General features: G+C 42.7%; 1 protein-coding gene across 2 annotated transcripts; it reads right to left on the bottom strand.

Moving 5' to 3' along the window:
* Positions 1-61: 61 nt before the first annotated feature.
* LOC147205196 (LHFPL tetraspan subfamily member 2a protein-like) lies at positions 62-11,207 on the bottom strand. Of its 2 annotated transcripts, XM_086111333.1 has the most exons (4): positions 10,733-11,207; positions 3,638-3,810; positions 1,664-2,274; positions 62-1,495 (listed from the first exon to the last, which is right to left on the bottom strand). In XM_086111333.1, exons 3-4 carry the CDS (start codon positions 2,058-2,060, stop codon positions 1,239-1,241), a joined length of 654 nt encoding a protein of 217 aa, XP_085967459.1. In that variant the 5' UTR covers positions 2,061-2,274; positions 3,638-3,810; positions 10,733-11,207; the 3' UTR covers positions 62-1,238. The 2 variants fall into 2 exon arrangements, with proteins under 2 accessions (XP_085967459.1, XP_085967458.1); XM_086111332.1 differs by lacking the exon at positions 3,638-3,810.
* Between the last annotated feature and the right edge of the window lie 7,573 nt (positions 11,208-18,780).

Raw genomic sequence — 18,780 nt, 5'->3', positions numbered from 1 at the left:
TGGTTCCCCGTTATACTGTTGTAGGCGACAAAATGCGCACACGAGCACACTTTTTGCCATACAATTTTTTTTTTGTTAATCTTTATTCTCGATGTTTCAAGCTTCCATCAATAATGCACTTATGTTAACAAGCAATTTATTCATACATACTGTATTTCTCCATACTAACATAAGCAATTCATTCATTCACCAAAAGATTCTTGTTAATGTAACAAACAAAAGTGTCCCACTCCTCCGCTCACTTTCTCAAAATCCTAATTGCATGCCTTTGCCTTATGTGTTGAATAAGAGCAATCAAATGCGTCATGGCACACTTGTATGGAGAGGAGTCACATTTAGGTGGAGGAGCCAAACTGCTCTCTTGCGACTGCAACGCAGCATGCAATATTAACGCTATGAGCAAAAAAATATAAAAAACATGGAACTTCTACAATATAACTACAAACATGAACGTGACTTCTCTTAATTAGTTTGAAAGAGAATTACTTGTACAATGACGTCGTAATCTATTCTAGTGGAAACCTACTGTACGGTGTTTATTTATTGCCGTTTACTCGCCGGCCACCAAATTAGGTACACTTGCAAAGTGTGATCCAATTGAAATTCAATACAAGAACCCTTTCCGAAGATAAGAATGCGATCTGCTGTTAAATGTCACTGTAAATACTACCACAATCATCTTGTTCAGCTAATACTGGTTTGAGAGTCACCCAAAATTTAACATTAGACGCACACACACTTCACAGTATAGATTCGTGTTCACATTTAGTGTGTTGATGGAAGAAATCTGAAAAAGACTTGAATTAAAATCTTGAAACATTTAGACTATGACGTTTCTGTGGAGGCTCTAATTCACCATGTTTGCCACCAGGTGGCGCATCATCACTCGAAATACGTTTTTACCTGATTGTTCAATAGACTGCCTGAATTTCAGAGTTTTGTGAGCTAAAAGTCATTATATACTTGGGGGGAAGGTAATGGGGGGTGTTAAAAAAAATTGCATGAACAGTGGTATGTACAGGTTTAGGTTTCTTGGTTTGGTTTTGTTAGAGTGTGCAGATGAACTCAGTCTCATTCAGCGGTGTGCACTTTGCCAGCAAATGCCCCAAAGTCTTTGTCTCAATTTAACCAGGGATTATTAAGGTCGCAAAGCAAGTGTTGAAGAAATAAAAATAAAGAAATACAACACCTCCAGCTTCCCATCTCAACAAGTCCATGCTCAGGATGACTCCGTGGTGTCACAGCACGCAGATGAGACTCTTGCCCTCTTCGATCTCCTCTTGCACCTTGTCGCTGGAGGTGGCGATCTCGGCCTGCGCAGACAAAACGGAGCACAGGAAGGTCGCCAGGGTTCCCCCGATGGCCGCGTAAAAGGCCCAGCCGAGGGAGCACAAGGCCGGCCTGAAGGGGGAGGCCTCGACCCCGCAGTAGCCCATCACCTTCTCGGAACCCCAGCCAGCAGGGTAGAGCATGAGGCCCACCATAAGCAAGAGGCCTGGACAGAGAACAGACAGGGGGAGGGGAGTCAAGTATGGACGCAACAGATCCCAGATCAGCTGCTGACGGGTTAATTTTGAGGGGCGCGACAAGGCCCGCAGTCATTTTACGAAACATTCACAGAGCCAAGTGAAGATTTGAGATTGTTGTATGGATAGCAGCCTACCTGCAACGGCCTGCATCAGACCGCAGATGTTGAAGATGCTTTTCCTCAGGATGCTCTGGAAGCACATGCTGAAGATCGAGATGCAGGCCACCACTAGGAGCACCAATATCCCCGCGGCCAGAAACAACATGGCCGCCTGCCAGAAGCCGCTAGCCACCTCGGAGAAGGTGCCGGCGTAGGGCCCGCAGCTCACCCCGCCTCCCCGGGTGGCGAGGCGGAGGCAGCGGCTGTAGAGGCCCAGAGAGGGCCGGTATTCACCGGGGTTCACGCCGGAATCGGAGCGAGGGAATCCCAGCAGCCAATCGGGGCTCATGAAGGCGATGAGCTCGGCGAAGGCCACAACGATACTGAGCAGCGTCCAGAGCATGGAGCGGCATGTTACAATCACATGGCACATGGCTGCACTCTTGGAATCAAACTTTTCAAGCTCCTTTACAGTCCACTTGGAAAGTTGTTGGGATCCAAAAGGGTAGCAGATGAGAAAATACTTTCCCCAGTTTGGACTGTATTTCTTTAGTCGTCAGAGCAGAGATCCACTTCTGATGCTCCCGACTAGTTTATAACGAACCCAAGCAGCTTCCCTCCTCCATGGCGCATTCAGGAACTCACACCTACAGACGCACAAAAAGAGCACGAGAGGTTAAGCCAAGTGGGAGTCACAGATGTAAACATGTGCATTCCCGGACCGCGGTGATTCATCAGTCTTCTCTCGTGTTTGAAACCGGCGACATTTTCATGAAAGACTCAGAATAGAGCTCGCCATTCCCACCAACTCTGCTCACTGGGCCAGCTGCGAGCAGCACTTCCAGATGTCCCCCGACTTGATGAATCACGTTAACGGACAAACCGGCTCCCTCCTGCCGCCGTATTAGTCACACACTTTCTATGACTTGACATCATTGATAGGCGGGGTTTGGAAGGTTACGGGCCCCCGCCGGCATTCCACAAAGCGTGACGTCAATCATAATTGGCAAGTCGACACATGACATCAACTGTAGCTCCATTATTCTTTTCAGGAGGATTTGATTTACAATCAGGGGAGTTTCGAGCGGCAGCATTTCATGATCTTATCTTGAAAAAAACAAAACTCATTGAATGTTTTACTTAGAACATTGAACCAAATGCAAATCAACATAGCAGGGCATGAGAATGCATTTTTCTAATCTCAAAGGCTGCTATTTGGGTGTATATGTTAATACAGTACCATTATTTATTGATACAGATGTTTGATAAAATGCACGTCACATGGTTAGGTATGATTTGCATGATTGTCGTCATCTGATTTATGATTTACTGATTCCTGTGTAAATTAAAGAATTAGGGTTGGTTGGGGGCTGAAGGAAACGTGTAAATATTTGTTGAGTTTTATTATTCTATCAAAGACCCACTCTTATTTTTAATAATATGCATACATGTTCTAGCACATCAATATATTTTAATGAATTGTAGGTGGAGTAATCGCTAATTATATTACACAGGGCGCGACACCCCAACAGGAGGCTGCCATGTTTTGTCGCGATCTTTCTGCTACGGATACTCGAAGGAGACGAACTTAGTGTATGTAGTTCCTCAAAATGACGACGACAGCACGTTAACATTTGCCATGCACTTCCTTAGTCACTTGAAGGGAGTACTAGAAGTCGCTTGGGTGGTGAAGATTGCACGACTGTCTGTGTCCTATGTGTTGTGTTGTGTTATTTTGACTTCAAAATGGCGCCGCGAGAGTGGCTGCCTTTCCAGCAGCTCCTATATTTTGTTGTTCTACTTCTTCCTTTCATAACTTTGCTGCTGTGAATCGGGAATTTCTCCATTGCGAGACTAATAAAGGTTTTCTTAGACGACATTGTAGGTTTGCGAAAAGTCGTCTCTCCGAGGCACCGTAGTCCCCGTGCTTCAAAATCCACGCGCTTTGCGCTTGGCTCATTGCATTCTTTTACTTGACCACGAGATAGCACTACATCCTACACACTGTACCTTGAAATTAAACCTTGGGACACCTTGGGATGCCGCTGTTCATGTTTTGCAGTTGTCTGATATTATCAGAGTCCACTTCAAGGTAAAGCATAGCTGACATTTCAAAGCCACAATATGAAGAATCTTTTTCTCAGACGTTTATCTGAGGTCTGCTACAACACGCACGACAACGTCTGAGGAGCACAAATAAACAATAGTTTAGTTTTTGTTATTTTGCACATTTTGCATTGTAATTATCCCCGAAGCGAAGGTTGTCAGCTTGTGCATATGTTTGCGCCGGGCCATCTTTTATTCTGGTCCTCACAAGCCTTGGTAGACTTTTGTCTTGTCGCGTGCATGGTTTAACACATTAGCAATCACACAAACGCTAAACTTGATGACACCACAAAGGCCCGGCAGACGGGCCGGTGCATCCCGTCTAAACAGTATTGCGTACATGCAGATTACCGCCAACATAAACACACTGGCTACAGTGTCGATATGCATGGCAAAGCATATCTGTTTACGTTTGTTTTCAGTGCCTTTTGTTCAAGCCACCCTAGTAGATGACGCCACTCCTGGTTCTGAGGTGATTATAAATATCACACTGTTCACGGTATAAAGACTTGCCATGACCACAAATGAGCAGTTTTGCCCCTTTAGACAGCTGGATGGAGCTTAAACACACCTTAAAGTGGCAGTTAGCAGGCCCCCTTGAGTAACCGGATCATGCAGCGAACCTAAAAGGGACTTTTCGACTTGACAATAATGCTGGCATTTATAATGCAAAGGCTTCAACTTAAAAAGCTGTGTGCTAGAAGTCATCAATAGTGTCTTTCATTCATTCTCACTTAATGATTGTGCTCTTGGATTTTATATGAAACTTAAGTCGACATGGAGATGTTTTGCTGACGTGATGCATGTCAGATGCAAAAGCCTCAGATCAAAGCAGCCTCCGTTTGGTTTTCAGAGATTCCTATCATCATTCCTTCACATCTCTAGAGTCGTCTTGTATTAGTGTATTTTTGCTGAGTGTGCTAACTCTTAACATCTTTCCCCGACTCCAGCGTGATGCTGACTTCGGCCGATAAAAACACTTGATACCTTTGGAGATGGATGTGGGACGTGTAACGTGGACCTGCTCATTCTCGCACTCCCACAGTGACACAAGCCGCAACTCGAATGCTTATACGCGCGCAAGCGAGATCTCCCAACGCCCTCACGGCAGGCAGCAGTCAGCGGGCCAACATGAACATTGCGTTGAGAAACAAAGCTGCTCTGGTGGCCTTTACAACAACAACATCACATTTTCCAGTCAGTCTGTGCAAAGTTGAAAACAATGTGCCCTCCATCAAGGAATTAACAGTTCTGAACAATTATTGCAGTGTTGCCTTGAGATAAAAATGACAAAACTTGTGTTTGGGGGGGGGTTGCAAAATGGCATGGACAGGCAAACGCACGGCATTGGTGCAGCACCGTTATAATCCTTGACGCAACGGATATTTGAAGAAATACAGTGGAGAAAACACTTAGACGTAATATAGCATAGTCATAGGAATAAATTCTTTACCCTCCACGAAATATTAATAATATTACTGCAGATTACTGAGGAATGACAGTGTTTTTGAGGGGTGCTATTCAGAGGCTTGAACAGATTAACAACATTTCCATTCATTTGAATGGGGAACGACGATTTGAGACACATGGTGATGGAATGAAATAAAACTTGGATCTGAAGGTACCACTGCATCATCGTGTTTTCTAGAGTTCCTTTCAGGATCAGCACTCGATGACTTTTACACTCGCTTAGTCACAAACGGAGCCGTATCACTAATCACTGCAAATCGCTCTCACACTTTTTTGTTGCTTTTACTTATGTAACATAATGTCTATTATAGCCATTTGCAGTGGTGGAATCACAGTGAGGAATATTGTAGACTGAAAATGGTGCAGTGGATTAGAAACAGCTGTGAGGCAACCTGGTTCAACGCCATTGCAAACTATCATTGTTCGATTAACGTGCCTGGGCCAATCAAAACTGAGCGTTGTTATTTTAACGTAGAAGGCAGACTTTTTTTTTACACACAGTAGCTCTTGTTAGATTGTGCAGGTGTGTCTAATAAAGTGGCCAATCGGAGTAGAATTTGTGAAAAGCGGGATACACACATTGTGATAATCAGGGCAAATGTTAAGATTTTCTTTCTCTTCTGAGCAAAGTCAGCAATGGCCCGATTGGTCAGATGTTTCTCAAGCAGTGATTCTAAAAGTGTGGTATGCCTAAATACAGTTCAGGTGTATTTACTATTAAATTCAAACTTTGAGAATGTATTTAACTTTCATGCACGACACATTTTAACTGATTCATTAATTAAGTACAGTTGTGTTTGCTTTCAGGTAATACTATGTAAAAGGTTTGAGAACCAGTGTTCTAAAGGATTATCCTAGGCTATTGTCCTGTACTCTGTGGTATGTTTAAAAAAAAAAAAAAAAGGTTTTCCTCCAAAATCATCGGTGCGCCAATCGTTTTAGATTTTAGGAACTGTCAAATACACAATCCATTTCCCCATTTTTAGAAAAGAGGCGAGCCCAAACTAAAGCTGGTCACTGCGCCACTGCCCGTTCTCCATCTCGGCTGAACAGCCTCAAACCAAAACCACACTAGAGGGCGCGTCACCAATCTTACATCACCGACACACAGCTACTCAAACAAGACAGCAGGACTGGTTTCCTCAGTTTTTTTTTCTTTTTTGTTAAAGTGTAATTTGAAGCACCACGTGGTTTGTTTCACAAATCCAACGGGCAATTCACTTTCAGAAAACATTTGTTAAACAGACACTACACATCCAACTCCACCATAGCCGCAGCCAGCTATGAGGTCAGACTGACCGTAGCATATTGAGTGCTACGCTACGGTAAAGGAGAAAAAACAAAACAAAAAAAGATTCTTACTTGCATCAATAATCAGTAGCCTACAAGTCAAGGAATATGAATGTACAGTTGGCTGCATGGAGCTTAGGTTAGCGGCTAACAGCGAACTAGCTAACCACCTGCGCGTCAAAAGCCTTTAAGTTTCAGTTGTGGCCGTTGCAATTTATCTGTCAATGTACTTTGTTGTGTTTCTCGTGTCACCATTGGTTCAATAAAGCGATTGAAAGTGAACCGGTCGTTGTGTCTATTCGTGACCATTCGCGGAGACGTGACAATACAATACAACGAGGGCTGCTAGGCTACATTAATTTAGCTAACATCGATGCCTTGTATTGGAACTCCTATAGATGTGCTGTTGTGGTAGTTCTACTTTGCGGTAAACAGATTGTACTTTGTTATCCTCTTTTTTTAAGTGTAAATGGATCACGCATTTTTGCCATTTTCTCTCTTTTTTAGCTAAATTTCCACCTGCCATTGCACCAACTTGTATCGATGCCTACTGTGGCCGGCTTGAAAGATTGCTATCGCTTGGCGGTATAAAGTTATGAACCTTCCAAATCCTGCAGCCCACCATCTAAAGGACACATAGGCCATGTCTTTCTTTTCCACAACTTAAAAAAAAAAAAAAGAGTTTCCACGTCTTAATAAAAGGTCTCCAGCATTCTTCGGTCAAAACAGCACCATTTTCAGTTCTGTCACATGAAAACTGTTGCCATATTTAGCGACTTTTCCAACCCTTCTAGCAATGTTTAAAGAGCAATAAATCTACCGTTTTGTGGTATCGTTAGAAACCTCCAGAGACTTTTAGACTCTCAGCAGAGCAGGAGATGTTAACACCTCTGTATCCTGACCGAGTGAATGCTGCATGCACAATGCTGCTACTGGCTAATTTAACCGTTATACCCCCATCCCCAATTGTATTTCACACTTAAAGAGTGGGCAGGCGCACCAAAGACCAAACTATCAGCATACAAGCAAGTAAAAAACTGTTTTCATAACATGACCTCTTCAAAAACATTACTTCCATCAAGAACAGTATTTGGTGCGTTTTTCGTGAAGACACGTCCTGTTCTGATAAAACTGCGACCGGAGCAGCATCCACGCTCATCTCATCAGTGGCAGGCGTTCTCACAAAGTTTGCAGACCTTCCCTTATCTTTTGTCACATGAGAGAGCCCAGCTGGATCAATCGAGTTCAGCACAGTTACAATGTAAGTTCTGTTTGTGAATCAGTTTCCTGTTGGTTGCAAGAGCAAAGACTACATTCTTCGGGCCCGACTGAGACGACGTGTTTTGGCATGGCAGCGCAGCAGGCAAGCTGGAACATTGGGAGAAAAAGGACACCCATGCCCTGCAGTGAGAACTCAAGAAGGAAGAGTCATCACAGATCATCTTTACGAAATGAAACAAAAAAAAAAAAAAAAAAAAAACAAGCACGGGAAAGTAAAGTCTCTTCTGATATTCAACGTTTGAATCTTCGGATGAATTAAATAACTTAAACTGGAGAGTAAGAAAAAAATAGCTAATGACAACAGTTTGCAGGAGGGGCAGGCACAGGCTCAAAAATGAACAGGGAGTTGGCCATGCTGGGCAAATTCCATGGCGCCGACAATGACGAGCTCCCAAATAGGGAACCAAAAAAAAAAGGGACCAATTGCAAGCAGGGTGCTAGACAAATGGTTACTGAGGCATTGCAAAGCTTTTTCGCTTTGGTGCAGCTTGACGTCACAAATTTGACCGTCATTTTGAAGATAGTCTGAAAAAAGGGCAGGTTCATCGCTGCAATTTGGCTTTAAGGCGCTGCTTGGGTACGGTAGGGACACCCAAACTTTGTTGAGCCGATGCACCACCACCAAACAAAGTGAAATAATGATGTCGTCTCAATTGACTCAGTAAATAATAATAATTCTGTGACCATTTTCACGTGGAACACCTTTTTGATCAGAATCATTGGGAATGACTGGGGAACAGCGTCTACTTGTAAAGCCATTTCATTCCCACGTCTCATTAGCATGCACATGCCTGTGGGTGAATTAAAGCGAGGCTCCTGATCTGGTTGCCACTCAGCCCAACAAAGGCCGCTCAGAGGAACGCCGACACCGCCACGCCCCCGTCTTAGACACACCACTGGGGGGCCCAGAACGGCCCAGAATGCTCTCCTTCATCCTCAAAGACGAGCCGCTTCAACCTTTAACCTTTCACCGGGTGCGGCGGGCCGGCCCCCTCAATGCCAGCGGCAACTTGGCAGTGCCCCCCTACCCCACCCGCCACCCTCACACTTTGTCACACAAAAGCCCACTCAGTGACCCTCACATTTCACGAACACAAAGGCAGGAATGACCCGGCCCGATCCGTCTGAAAAAAAATAGAAAATACTTTTGATTCACACACTTCCAGAACTAACTACTAACATTATAAATACCGAACATAAAACTTAAACTTCTGAGAGGGGAGGGGGATTTCCTAGTGTAGTCATTTTGAAATAGAAGCTTGCCCTTGAACTTAGCAAGCACAAACAAGATCGCTTTCCTGGTTTTGTTTAGTTTTGGGATGTAGTAGCACTTCCCTCTGCAACATGCACACCAGCGTGGGTGGCTCAGAAAGGCGGCGTGGCGGAGGGACGCTCCCTGCCCCTCAAGGATGTGGAGCTGTGGTGGAAGAGGAGAAGAAGGCCACCTGTAGCTGCTTGCCATGCACACATGTGTGAAGGAAAATCAAATCAAAATGGGCTCAAGGAGCTTTGAAGGCCAACACGCAAACCTTCACTTCCAGTTAATGCTATCCAGAAATGTAACCTCCGCGATTCACAAGCACTTGAGGCCGTCCAACTTGGAATTTAACCAACATTTTCAGGGGGAGAATTTGACAGGTGTTAACGGAGAATCAAATGATGAACATGGCTTTTGCTTTTTCTTGTTGTAAAAGAATGTGACGTGTCATTATGAAATGAAAAATTGGCATCTTGGATTCTGGAAAGATTTCAGATAGGGGGAATAGAATTGAGCACTTTTCAGACTTTTAAGAAATGCTCCTGTTTTTCCTGGACTATCTAGTTGCGGTGAAGAACTGCTCGGATAGCACGTTAGGCTAATATTGACAGTAACGTCAAATTACTGCACATTTTTGAGGGAATAGCCCGTTATTTCCAGTACATACTGACATCTTTGTGGTTGTGAAGCAGCACTCCCTGGTCATATTGTTTGAAAACAGATATCCGTACTTTCGAGCCCTTCTTTACTTTATTTTTTTCAGCTTTTGGGAAGGACAACACGTAAAAAGATGTAAATAGAGAAGTCAAGTCAACTGTGGTTGAGAATTTCATTCATGATGAATATTTACTATAAGGGTCTTATAAGGCAGAAAAAAATGGGAACGGTTGTGACAAAAAAAAAAAAAACACTTCCAGGTAGCAAAACTACAGGGACATGTTTGAAAGCATAAAAGCCTGAGCCAAAGCTAGTTAGTCAGTTATAATTCATTGTGCAATTAGATGAAGTGGGTATTATTGTATATAACTGACAGTAAAAAAAGTTTTACTTTCACACTTGAGTACAATTCTGAGTCTGTACATTTTATTTTCCTTTTGCCGGCTGGGAGGACCTCCCTGTGCATATCAGACAAGCCCCCCCCCCCCCCCCCGCCCCTCCTTACTGGACATTGGTGAAACTTAAAACCCATTTTTATCCCTTGGCTTTCACTTCACCGGTAGACTCTGAGATAGTTTTCTTGTTTCTTTTATAAATTGTGTTACGTGTTATTGTTTTAAAATGTATGTTTTATTTATGTTTAATGTTAGATTATTTTAAGGTACATCAGCAATTGTTGTCAGGTGTGGTTGTTTTTTTGTTTTGTTTTGTTTTTAAGTGCTCTGAAAATCAAAGAATTTACTGGTTCAAATCAGTAACTGACTTTTTTGTTTGTTTGATTGTTTGTTTTCTTTTCCCAAATATTTCTGTACTTCTACAGTACCTTGGTACCTTGCATGTTAGCAGATACTTTTTTCACCTCTGCATGCTGAGTTAAAGGTTCCTTTTTGGATACAATAGGCTATGTTACAGCGCAGTCCGATGAGGGATTTTCATATCTCAACACAAAGGTCGCCACACCTTTGAGTTCTCCTATAGTCGTTAGTTACTCTTCGTCTTCTAAACAAACGCCACTGTGCACAGACAGAAACATGCTTCCATACCTATCGAAATGAAGGCAAAAAGCAGACGAGAAACTGCCGCCAAGGGACCTTCTCCACACGAGGCTTGCAAAAACAAAAAAAAGAAGAAAGAAAAAGGACAAATGTTGTTCATTTATCTTGGGGAAAACCTTCTGAGTCTCCTGGTGGAAGTCGAGCTTCATTCACTGAAGTTCCGTTTCTTCTTCTGGAAGCGCCTCCGCCCCCTCCTCCACCTCATGTGATGACGTCACCTCTTACTCAAGTCAAAAACGATGATAATGATGAAAAAGTAAAAACTGGAAAAAAAGGCAATAATCATGAACACCATGATGATGAATGATGTTAGTTTTCCGCATTCTCTGGCTCCTTTTTTTTCTTTTTTTTTGTGGCCTACTTTCAATTTGTGTCTCTCACTTCCTGGATACGTCACAGTCACTGCATGTTTGAATACCGTTTGTAAATTTCATGCATCCATCCATTTTCTGATCAGCTTTATCCTAACAAGGGTCACGGGCGTGCTGGAGCCTATCCCAGATGTCTTTGGGAAGTAGGCAGGGTACACCCTGAACCGGTTGCAAACCAATCGCAGGGCACACAAACACAAACAACCATTCGCACACACAGTCACACCTAGGGACAATTTAGAGTGCCCCATTAACCTGGCATGTATGTTTTTGGAATGTGGGAAGAAACCGGATTAACGGGAGAAAGCCCGCGCAGGCATGGGGATGCCAATTCCAACACACCATCGTGCCGCATTGACGATACTTTAGATATAATTTAAAAAAAGGAACAGATGGCATCAAAACAATCAATGACAAAAGTTACAATAATCAAAATGTTCTTGATTAATTCTTAAAATAAATGGAATTATTTAAAAAATATATAATAATAAGTAGGGCGGCCCGGTAGTCCAGTGGTTAGCACGTTGGCTTCACAGTGCAGAGGTACCGGGTTCGATTCCAGCTCCGGCCTCCCTGTGTGGAGTTTGCATGTTCTCCCCGGGCCTGCATGGGTTTTCTTCGGGTGCTCCGGTTTCCTCCCACATTCCAAAAAACATGCGTGGCAGGCTGATTGAACACTCTAAATTGTCCCTAGGTTTGAGTGTGAGCGTGGATGGTTGTTCGTCTCTGTGTGCCCTGCGATTGGCTGGCAACCGATTCAGGGTGTCCCCCGCCTACTGCCCAGAGTCAGCTGGGATAGGCTCCAGCACCCCCCGCGACCCTAGTGAGGATCAAGTGGTTCGGAAGATGAATGAATGAATGAATAATAAGTAAAGGTTCATCACGCGCTGGACTGGTTGACAGCCAATCGCAAGGCACATACAATATATACAAAGAAGGATTGAAATTCACATCCACACCAATGGACAGTTTTGTACAGGTGCCAAACTCCTTCGGAGCTTGCTGATGAAATGAGAATTTGTATCATCTGAAACATGCAGGATAGCAATCCTCGAGGACCAGAGTTTGACATGTGCGGTTTAGAGTCTTCAGTCAAGCCAACATGCATGTTTTTTTGGAATGTGTGGTAAAGGCGGAGTCCACAAAAATGATCCAACTGTGATACAAAGTCGGATTTCCTGACTGTGTTGCGGATGTGCCAACCACTGTTCTACCACAGTGTCAATAGTAAAAAAAACAAAACACCATAAAATGAAATATGCAAATAAGATGTAATTTAACCACATTTCAATCCACAAAGGGAAAATAGAATGTTGCGCATTTGTGCCAATATATTCTGCATTCCAAATGTTGAGGACAATTCTTTCACATCCCTTTTCCAAGTGGCAATGGGAAAGCAGTGACACTACATTTGAAAATGCTTTATAAGGTTAGTACAGTATGGTATTCTGTGAATGCTCAAAATAAGACACTTCACTTTTACTATTTTCTCCCAGAAAGGGGGGGGGGGTTAAAATATACACTTATGTGGGTTTTGTATGTCATCACACACTTACTGATCGAATGCAGAAAAAAAAACATACTTTCAACTTCAGCTTCTGCATATGTATGTTCCACTTCATCACCACAAGCCACATGCAAAATAAAAACACCCCCCCCCTTCTCACCCCAAGAAATAAACACCAGCTCTCCTCCACTCTTTTTGGGGCTGTTTGAAAAGTCACACGCTACCTGGCATTGACTGCGTGTGGATCCCTTTGTGTCGTTTGGTCATCTTATAGGGTTACTCTTTCTTCATCACTTGTGTTTTTTGCATGATTTGAACACTGTGTTAAGTTGTGTGTGAGCGTGTGTGTGTGTGTGTGAGGGCGGGGGGGGGGGCGGTGGGAAACACAACTTTGATGGTGAGAAGACACAGGGAGGAAGTTCTGCTGCGCCTTGATGCCATTTGTGGTGCACGGTGCTCAGAGATAAAAATGTGTTTCTGCACTGGGGCTTGAATTATATGTACATAAATTACATTACTGTAGTGTTGCTTGAGAAAGTTGGAAATTTTACAAACAAAAAGGAAGGGAGAGAGAGATAGAATGAAATAAATGGAAGCATGCATACAAAATGACATTCAATAGAAAATCTTTTTTTTTCAATCCGAAAGTCTCAAAGGTCACATAAGTGACATTTAGTCTAATACTGTGTGTATGTGGCACATAAACATATTACCAAAACCCAAATCCCCCTCGCACCGCGTCGACTACTTCATCGAGCAAGTAAGTGGTACTTACCTTAAGGTAAGATTAATCTGTGTATCCAACAAAACCCAAAGCAGCTCTGCTTACCTTGCAGGTAGCCACCACTGGCTAATTTAACCTGTTTGCGAAGTCATGCCTGAGAAGGTCGCCGTGCTGCTCGCCGACAGTTTCATAAATAGCCAAGTAAAAAAAGATTTACTTGCTCACATAATTTCATGGAGTTGCTAATGGTGTCGTGATACAATCGCCTGGATTGTGTGTGGCCAACGTGGGATCAGTTCCCACTCAGTGACGATGAGGATGTGGGTGTGAATGGTTATTCGTCTCTGTACGTGCCCTGAGACTGACTGGCGACCAGTTCAGGGTGTAGTCAGATAATAGTGTGTTGTGTAATAGTGTATGATTACAGTCCCGCAAAAATAAATCAACACAGCCACCGCTGGCAACAAAAGTGTGTACACCCCTGAGTTGCTCAATAAAGTTTGGGAAACAGTACATTATGAGACCCGATCAATATATCGTTCAACTGTATTCCACACAAACACAGTCGACATGTTATTACTGTATATGGTCATCGGACACTAAGCACAAAGTTGGACCACACATGCATATTTCTCCCACTTGCTTACAGAGCTTTTATTTATGTAAGTGGCGGCTTCCATTAATGTCAACATATTATTTGCGAATGCGAGGGTGAAATTGCAGCATCAATGGCGTGACTCATCCGGCACGAAGGGCAACTTGTATCTGTTGTGTTACGCCGCTCGGCGTGCCAAGATAAATACGAGGCGGACATGCGGGTCACTTCATGACTTGTGCTGGGAAGAGATTCCCGGTGGTTGCTACGAGACAAAGACAAACACTTATAACACAGCCCACACCACAGGTTAATAGTCCAGCATCGTTTTACAGAGACATCAGACAATTGGCCCTATGCTGATCTTTATCAAAAATCGAAATCGAAATCTTGACAAATCAAGCCATTGTTCCCCCTTTCAGAAGCTCTGGGTGCATTGAAGTTTGAAGAGTTAAAATTGCGATTTCACATGACTAATGTTGCCATTTTACGGAAATAAAATTGAAATTAGACGAGGGGGGGCGGGACTGACGATTTTATGGGAATACATTTTGAGTGTAACGTTGAGTTGACTATAGAGAGCTGTTTGTTGAGAACAGCTGTTGGGACTTGACAGGGCTGCAGATAAACATTTATGATAACCGTTATGGGCCATTCTATCTCAATTTCGCTCACTTTTTTAAAAATTTGAATTTTTTAACGTTCGGGGGAAAATACTTGGGCTCTAGAAAATTAGATTAAATCTGCAACACCTAATTTGAAAAAAAACCCTGACGACTGTACTTTGTTGAGGATTTCATTTTCCCAATATAGCAACTATTTCCCCATATCTCATTTGTATACTGCATCTGTAGCTACGTCATACGATTCGGTGACAAATCAATAGGTTTTTAAATGTTTATCAATCGTGTTGAGGAAGATAGCGCCTCTACAAAGATGTTCTAGAGCGCCCTCCTGTGGCTCATATACGTACATCTAAACTGGTGTCAATTGGTCCCCGCCCAGTTCGTTTGGATTTCGAAATATAAAATATAAAATTCATCCTGGGTGAAACACCAAAAATAAAAAGGAATTTGTTCCTGTGTTAAACTGCTGCCATTGTCAATAACTTTACTGACCGCACACGCAATGCAACATTCGTGCATTCTTAACTAAAAGTCTAAAACTAAGTTACTGTATAGGGACAGGCACGCAACCCCTCGAATCTCGAGGTTTTGCCGTGACGCCGTGAGAAGTGTCCTTTATTTCTAGAAATGAAAGGCGGTAACCCTATGTATGACACTTATATACAGGCTTATTATCAAGTGTGAGTGGCATACTCAATTGTTGGGAAATTACTGCCAGAGGTGATTAATGGTATGTCCATTATGTGTGACTGCACAGGTTGGCTTTAATCAAGGATCGTCATTGGATATTTAATATGGCAATAGATGAACACACGGGTACAACAGGTCGTTGGCATAGATAGATCAACAGTAATCCTGATTTGTAGTAAATTAATAAATTGGGGACAAAGTAAGTTCAACCGGACAATTTCCCGCGGCACACCTTCTGATCTCTCGCAGCACAGTGGTTTACGATCACCGTGTTACACATTATGCCGAATATAGTTTTACAATAGCCGCGGTTTATTTGTTTGATGGTATTTTTGAAAACAATAGCGATACGAATGTTGTAAAATAATACGCTTACTTGTCCACAGAGGGCGCTAATTCAAAAAATGGAATGCCTCTTATGCAGTTTGTCCCAGCGTGGGCAACAAATTCCCCCAAGTATGGGCAGTTCGTTGTGCAACATCAGCTGTGAGTGGACCAAATGAGGGTGTGGTGGTTAAATAGTGGCAGACAGAGTGAAGCAACACTTTCAAATCCAATAGAACATCATAAAAAATAATTAAGACCCGCTGTGATACACATAGAGGATTTTTTTGGGGGGTTTGTTTGTTTTTGCAGGACTAGTGCATGTCTTTTAGCAAGAGAGCATGTGACAAGTCAGAAGGCTGAATTTTATCAGTGGGGAGTAAAAGGTTAACCACACATTATCAGCTTGTCAGATGTGTTTCCACACAGTCTAACTCTTGTTTACACATCAACGCTACCTGCCAGAAATGCTATATTTTCAGGGGTTTTTTTAAACACAACCTGAACCCAATTGGATTAATGAAATTAGACGACCATGAGTAACATTCATCATAGTATAACAATAAAATCCAACATACTTTAGGATTATATGAACAAATCTCGCTGAAAAATGTTCAAGTTTGGGAATAAAGTTGTCATTTTACGAGAATTAAGTCAGAATAACTCGGGGATAAAGTTATTATTTGCCATTCATAAAGTTTTCATAATACAAAAAAGCTGTCCTTCTTACAAGCTAGATCTTTATAATCACAGGACTAAATGTCATTTTAAGAGAGCAAAATCAACAGTAAAAGAACAACAACCATTCTCTATTTTTCTTAGTAAAAGTCTCACACATTTATAATGATAGGCCAGAGCAATCCCTTTGTATGACGTTTATGAGGTCAAATAGAATAAAAATGAACATTTGGAGGGAAAGCCTCGGTTGGAGCCATACACGGACACGGAAATATTGACGTTGCTCGAGGTCAGTCCATGTGATGCAATATCGGGCCGCAGTAGAACTTTGGAGCCCCATGTGAAGCTATTGTTCAAACAGAGTGGCCATTAACCCCCTTGAGAATGAGATCAGTGCCGCTGTGACCCATACATGCTATGCAAATATGCTGGGACGCTGCTCTATGTGCCAGAAAACGGACACACGTTCACACTACTTCAAAGGAGCTCCCTTTGTGCAGAGTCAGTCGAACTAAAGCCACTAAATTGTATTGCTAGCCACACAGAACTACGATGAGGCCTGCACACAGAATCACAAGCATGAGCAAAAAGTGGCCATCTTACCATATTGGCCATATGTTTGTCTTTTGCTCTTTTATTTCAAAAAAGGTGAAAAAATTACTGAAGACGGAGGGCCCTGTCGTCATTCCCAGCGCAGTCCAACTGTGCACATGGGTGTAGTTTTTTTTCTCGTGTTATTTTGCTAGACTTTACAAAGGTAGAATAGGGTAAAGGGACGTTTGTGTCCTTGTGCGGCGTTGTGGGAGGGGTCTAGCCTTTTACCGGCCAATCCTGGCGGCATCCCTCATTTGCATTAAAATCGGGGCGGTCAGAGTGCAGTACGCTCGAGCACACTGTGCTTGACATTGCGGAAATAGAAAGACTCGCTGGGGTCCTTGCAAGACATTGGCAGGTGAACTGCAAGATCCCCCCTTGCGGATGATGTTGTTGGCCATGTACGTGACGTAGGCAATTGAAGAGCACCTTGCATCTCTGATTGTGCATCTGTGTAGTCCAGAGTGTCGTTCGCCATCATCAGGGGAAAATGCCAGCTCCCCAATATTATATTATTCAGTGGTATAAACAATAGATGGACGGTTACCCTAATTTAATTGAAAATACTGCTGTAATACACAGAGACACATACAAAGAAGAGTTTCACAACTACTTTAAGTAACTCAGTGAACTGCTGTAATTGCAGTCGTTTTGCACGGAGGATAAAGAATACACTGGAAATCAACATCTGCCAAACTGCTGCTTGTTGCGAAGTAAACAGAGGTGAGTTCACTGTAAGGTAATGTCATGTATTAAAAGTCATACGGAACATAAAATACCTCAAGCAAATTTGCGGGTATGACCGTTTTTTTGTTTTTTAAAAAATAATCAATCCAATGTACTCCAGTAATTAAAATTGCGTGTCTGTCTGACACACAGGGCAGTTATGGTCGAACCCTATAAACTCTGCCTAGCAACTGGTGGCCAGACAAAGGTGACAAGAAATATGACTTGATTCTGGTAAAAATGAGGTACATATATAGATATTCATTCTGTTGACTTACTGATTTTTGTTGTGTGTCAAAATATTTTTTTCTTGATAAAAACGCCAGTGTACCAGCTTGTATCGATTTTAGTCATTTCTCAAAATTTCAAGGTGCTTTGAGATACAGTCGTTCAAACAGATCATTTATGTGATATATTTATGACAAAACCCTCCAGTAAAGTGTAGATTGGAGGCGTGTTTTTTCTGCACTTCGACCTTGTGGATCGACTCCATGGAGGAGGTGCGCTGCTAATCTCCCTAAAACTGGATCGACCCAGAACTGACAGCTCTCTGCTGAAGGTCAATAAACCATATCTAGTGTTTGTTTGTGTGCGTGTGTGCGTGCGTGTGTATACACATGCATTTAAGGACCAGAAGGTCGTCTGAGTTAAGCAAAAAATAAATAATGATCTACAGCAGCAGTGTTAAAGTGTCGCCGAGTCTGACTTCAGCTAACTTTTTAAAACATATGGTTATTTTTGAGGAGGCTGGTTAGCATCACGCCAACATATGATGGCAATTGTCATAGCGCATGTCAATTTGCAGGCCTTTGCTGTCATTTCAGTCGGCCAAGGACCTATGGCCTAACTACAAAATATTGACAGACCTTTGCAACTATAGCAGGAAAACACATGAAACACTGGAAATGTCATTGCAGCTCATGTTTAAAGAACAAAATTGATGCTGTCATGAGTTAATTGAAAGAATCTCCTCGTGGGTGTCAACAGTTTTAAATTACTGTATGGAATTGTGTTCCAGTTTTTGTGTCTTGGTCGACTGCGTCAGTGTACCTGTCCTTAAAAGTGCGGTCAGTTTGTTTACTGATCTTTTGCTGTCAGCGAGTAGGGCCCTGACTGCACTGCTGCAACAGCTCTCGGCGTAAAAGTGACTTTTTATCATTGCACCTTTGGACCCACTGCCTCAGCGTTTTTCATAAAAGCA

The sequence above is a fragment of the Hippocampus guttulatus genome, chromosome 5 (genome assembly GCF_054856545.1).
Source record: "Hippocampus guttulatus isolate MCC_2025c chromosome 5, RoL_Hgut_1.0, whole genome shotgun sequence".
In the NCBI taxonomy this organism is placed as follows: Eukaryota; Metazoa; Chordata; class Actinopteri; order Syngnathiformes; family Syngnathidae; genus Hippocampus; species Hippocampus guttulatus.
This window is presented reverse-complemented; position numbering and strand designations above follow the sequence as displayed.

Excerpts from the sequence above, each read along its gene's own strand:
- LOC147205196 (XM_086111333.1), bottom strand. The coding sequence starts at position 2,060 with ATGTGCCATGTGATTGTAACATGCCGCTCCATGCTCTGGACGCTGCTC. Across the intron at positions 1,496-1,663 it reads TCTGATGCAGGCCGTTGCAG|GCCTCTTGCTTATGGTGGGC; the intron begins GTAGGCTGCTAT and ends TTCTCTGTCCAG.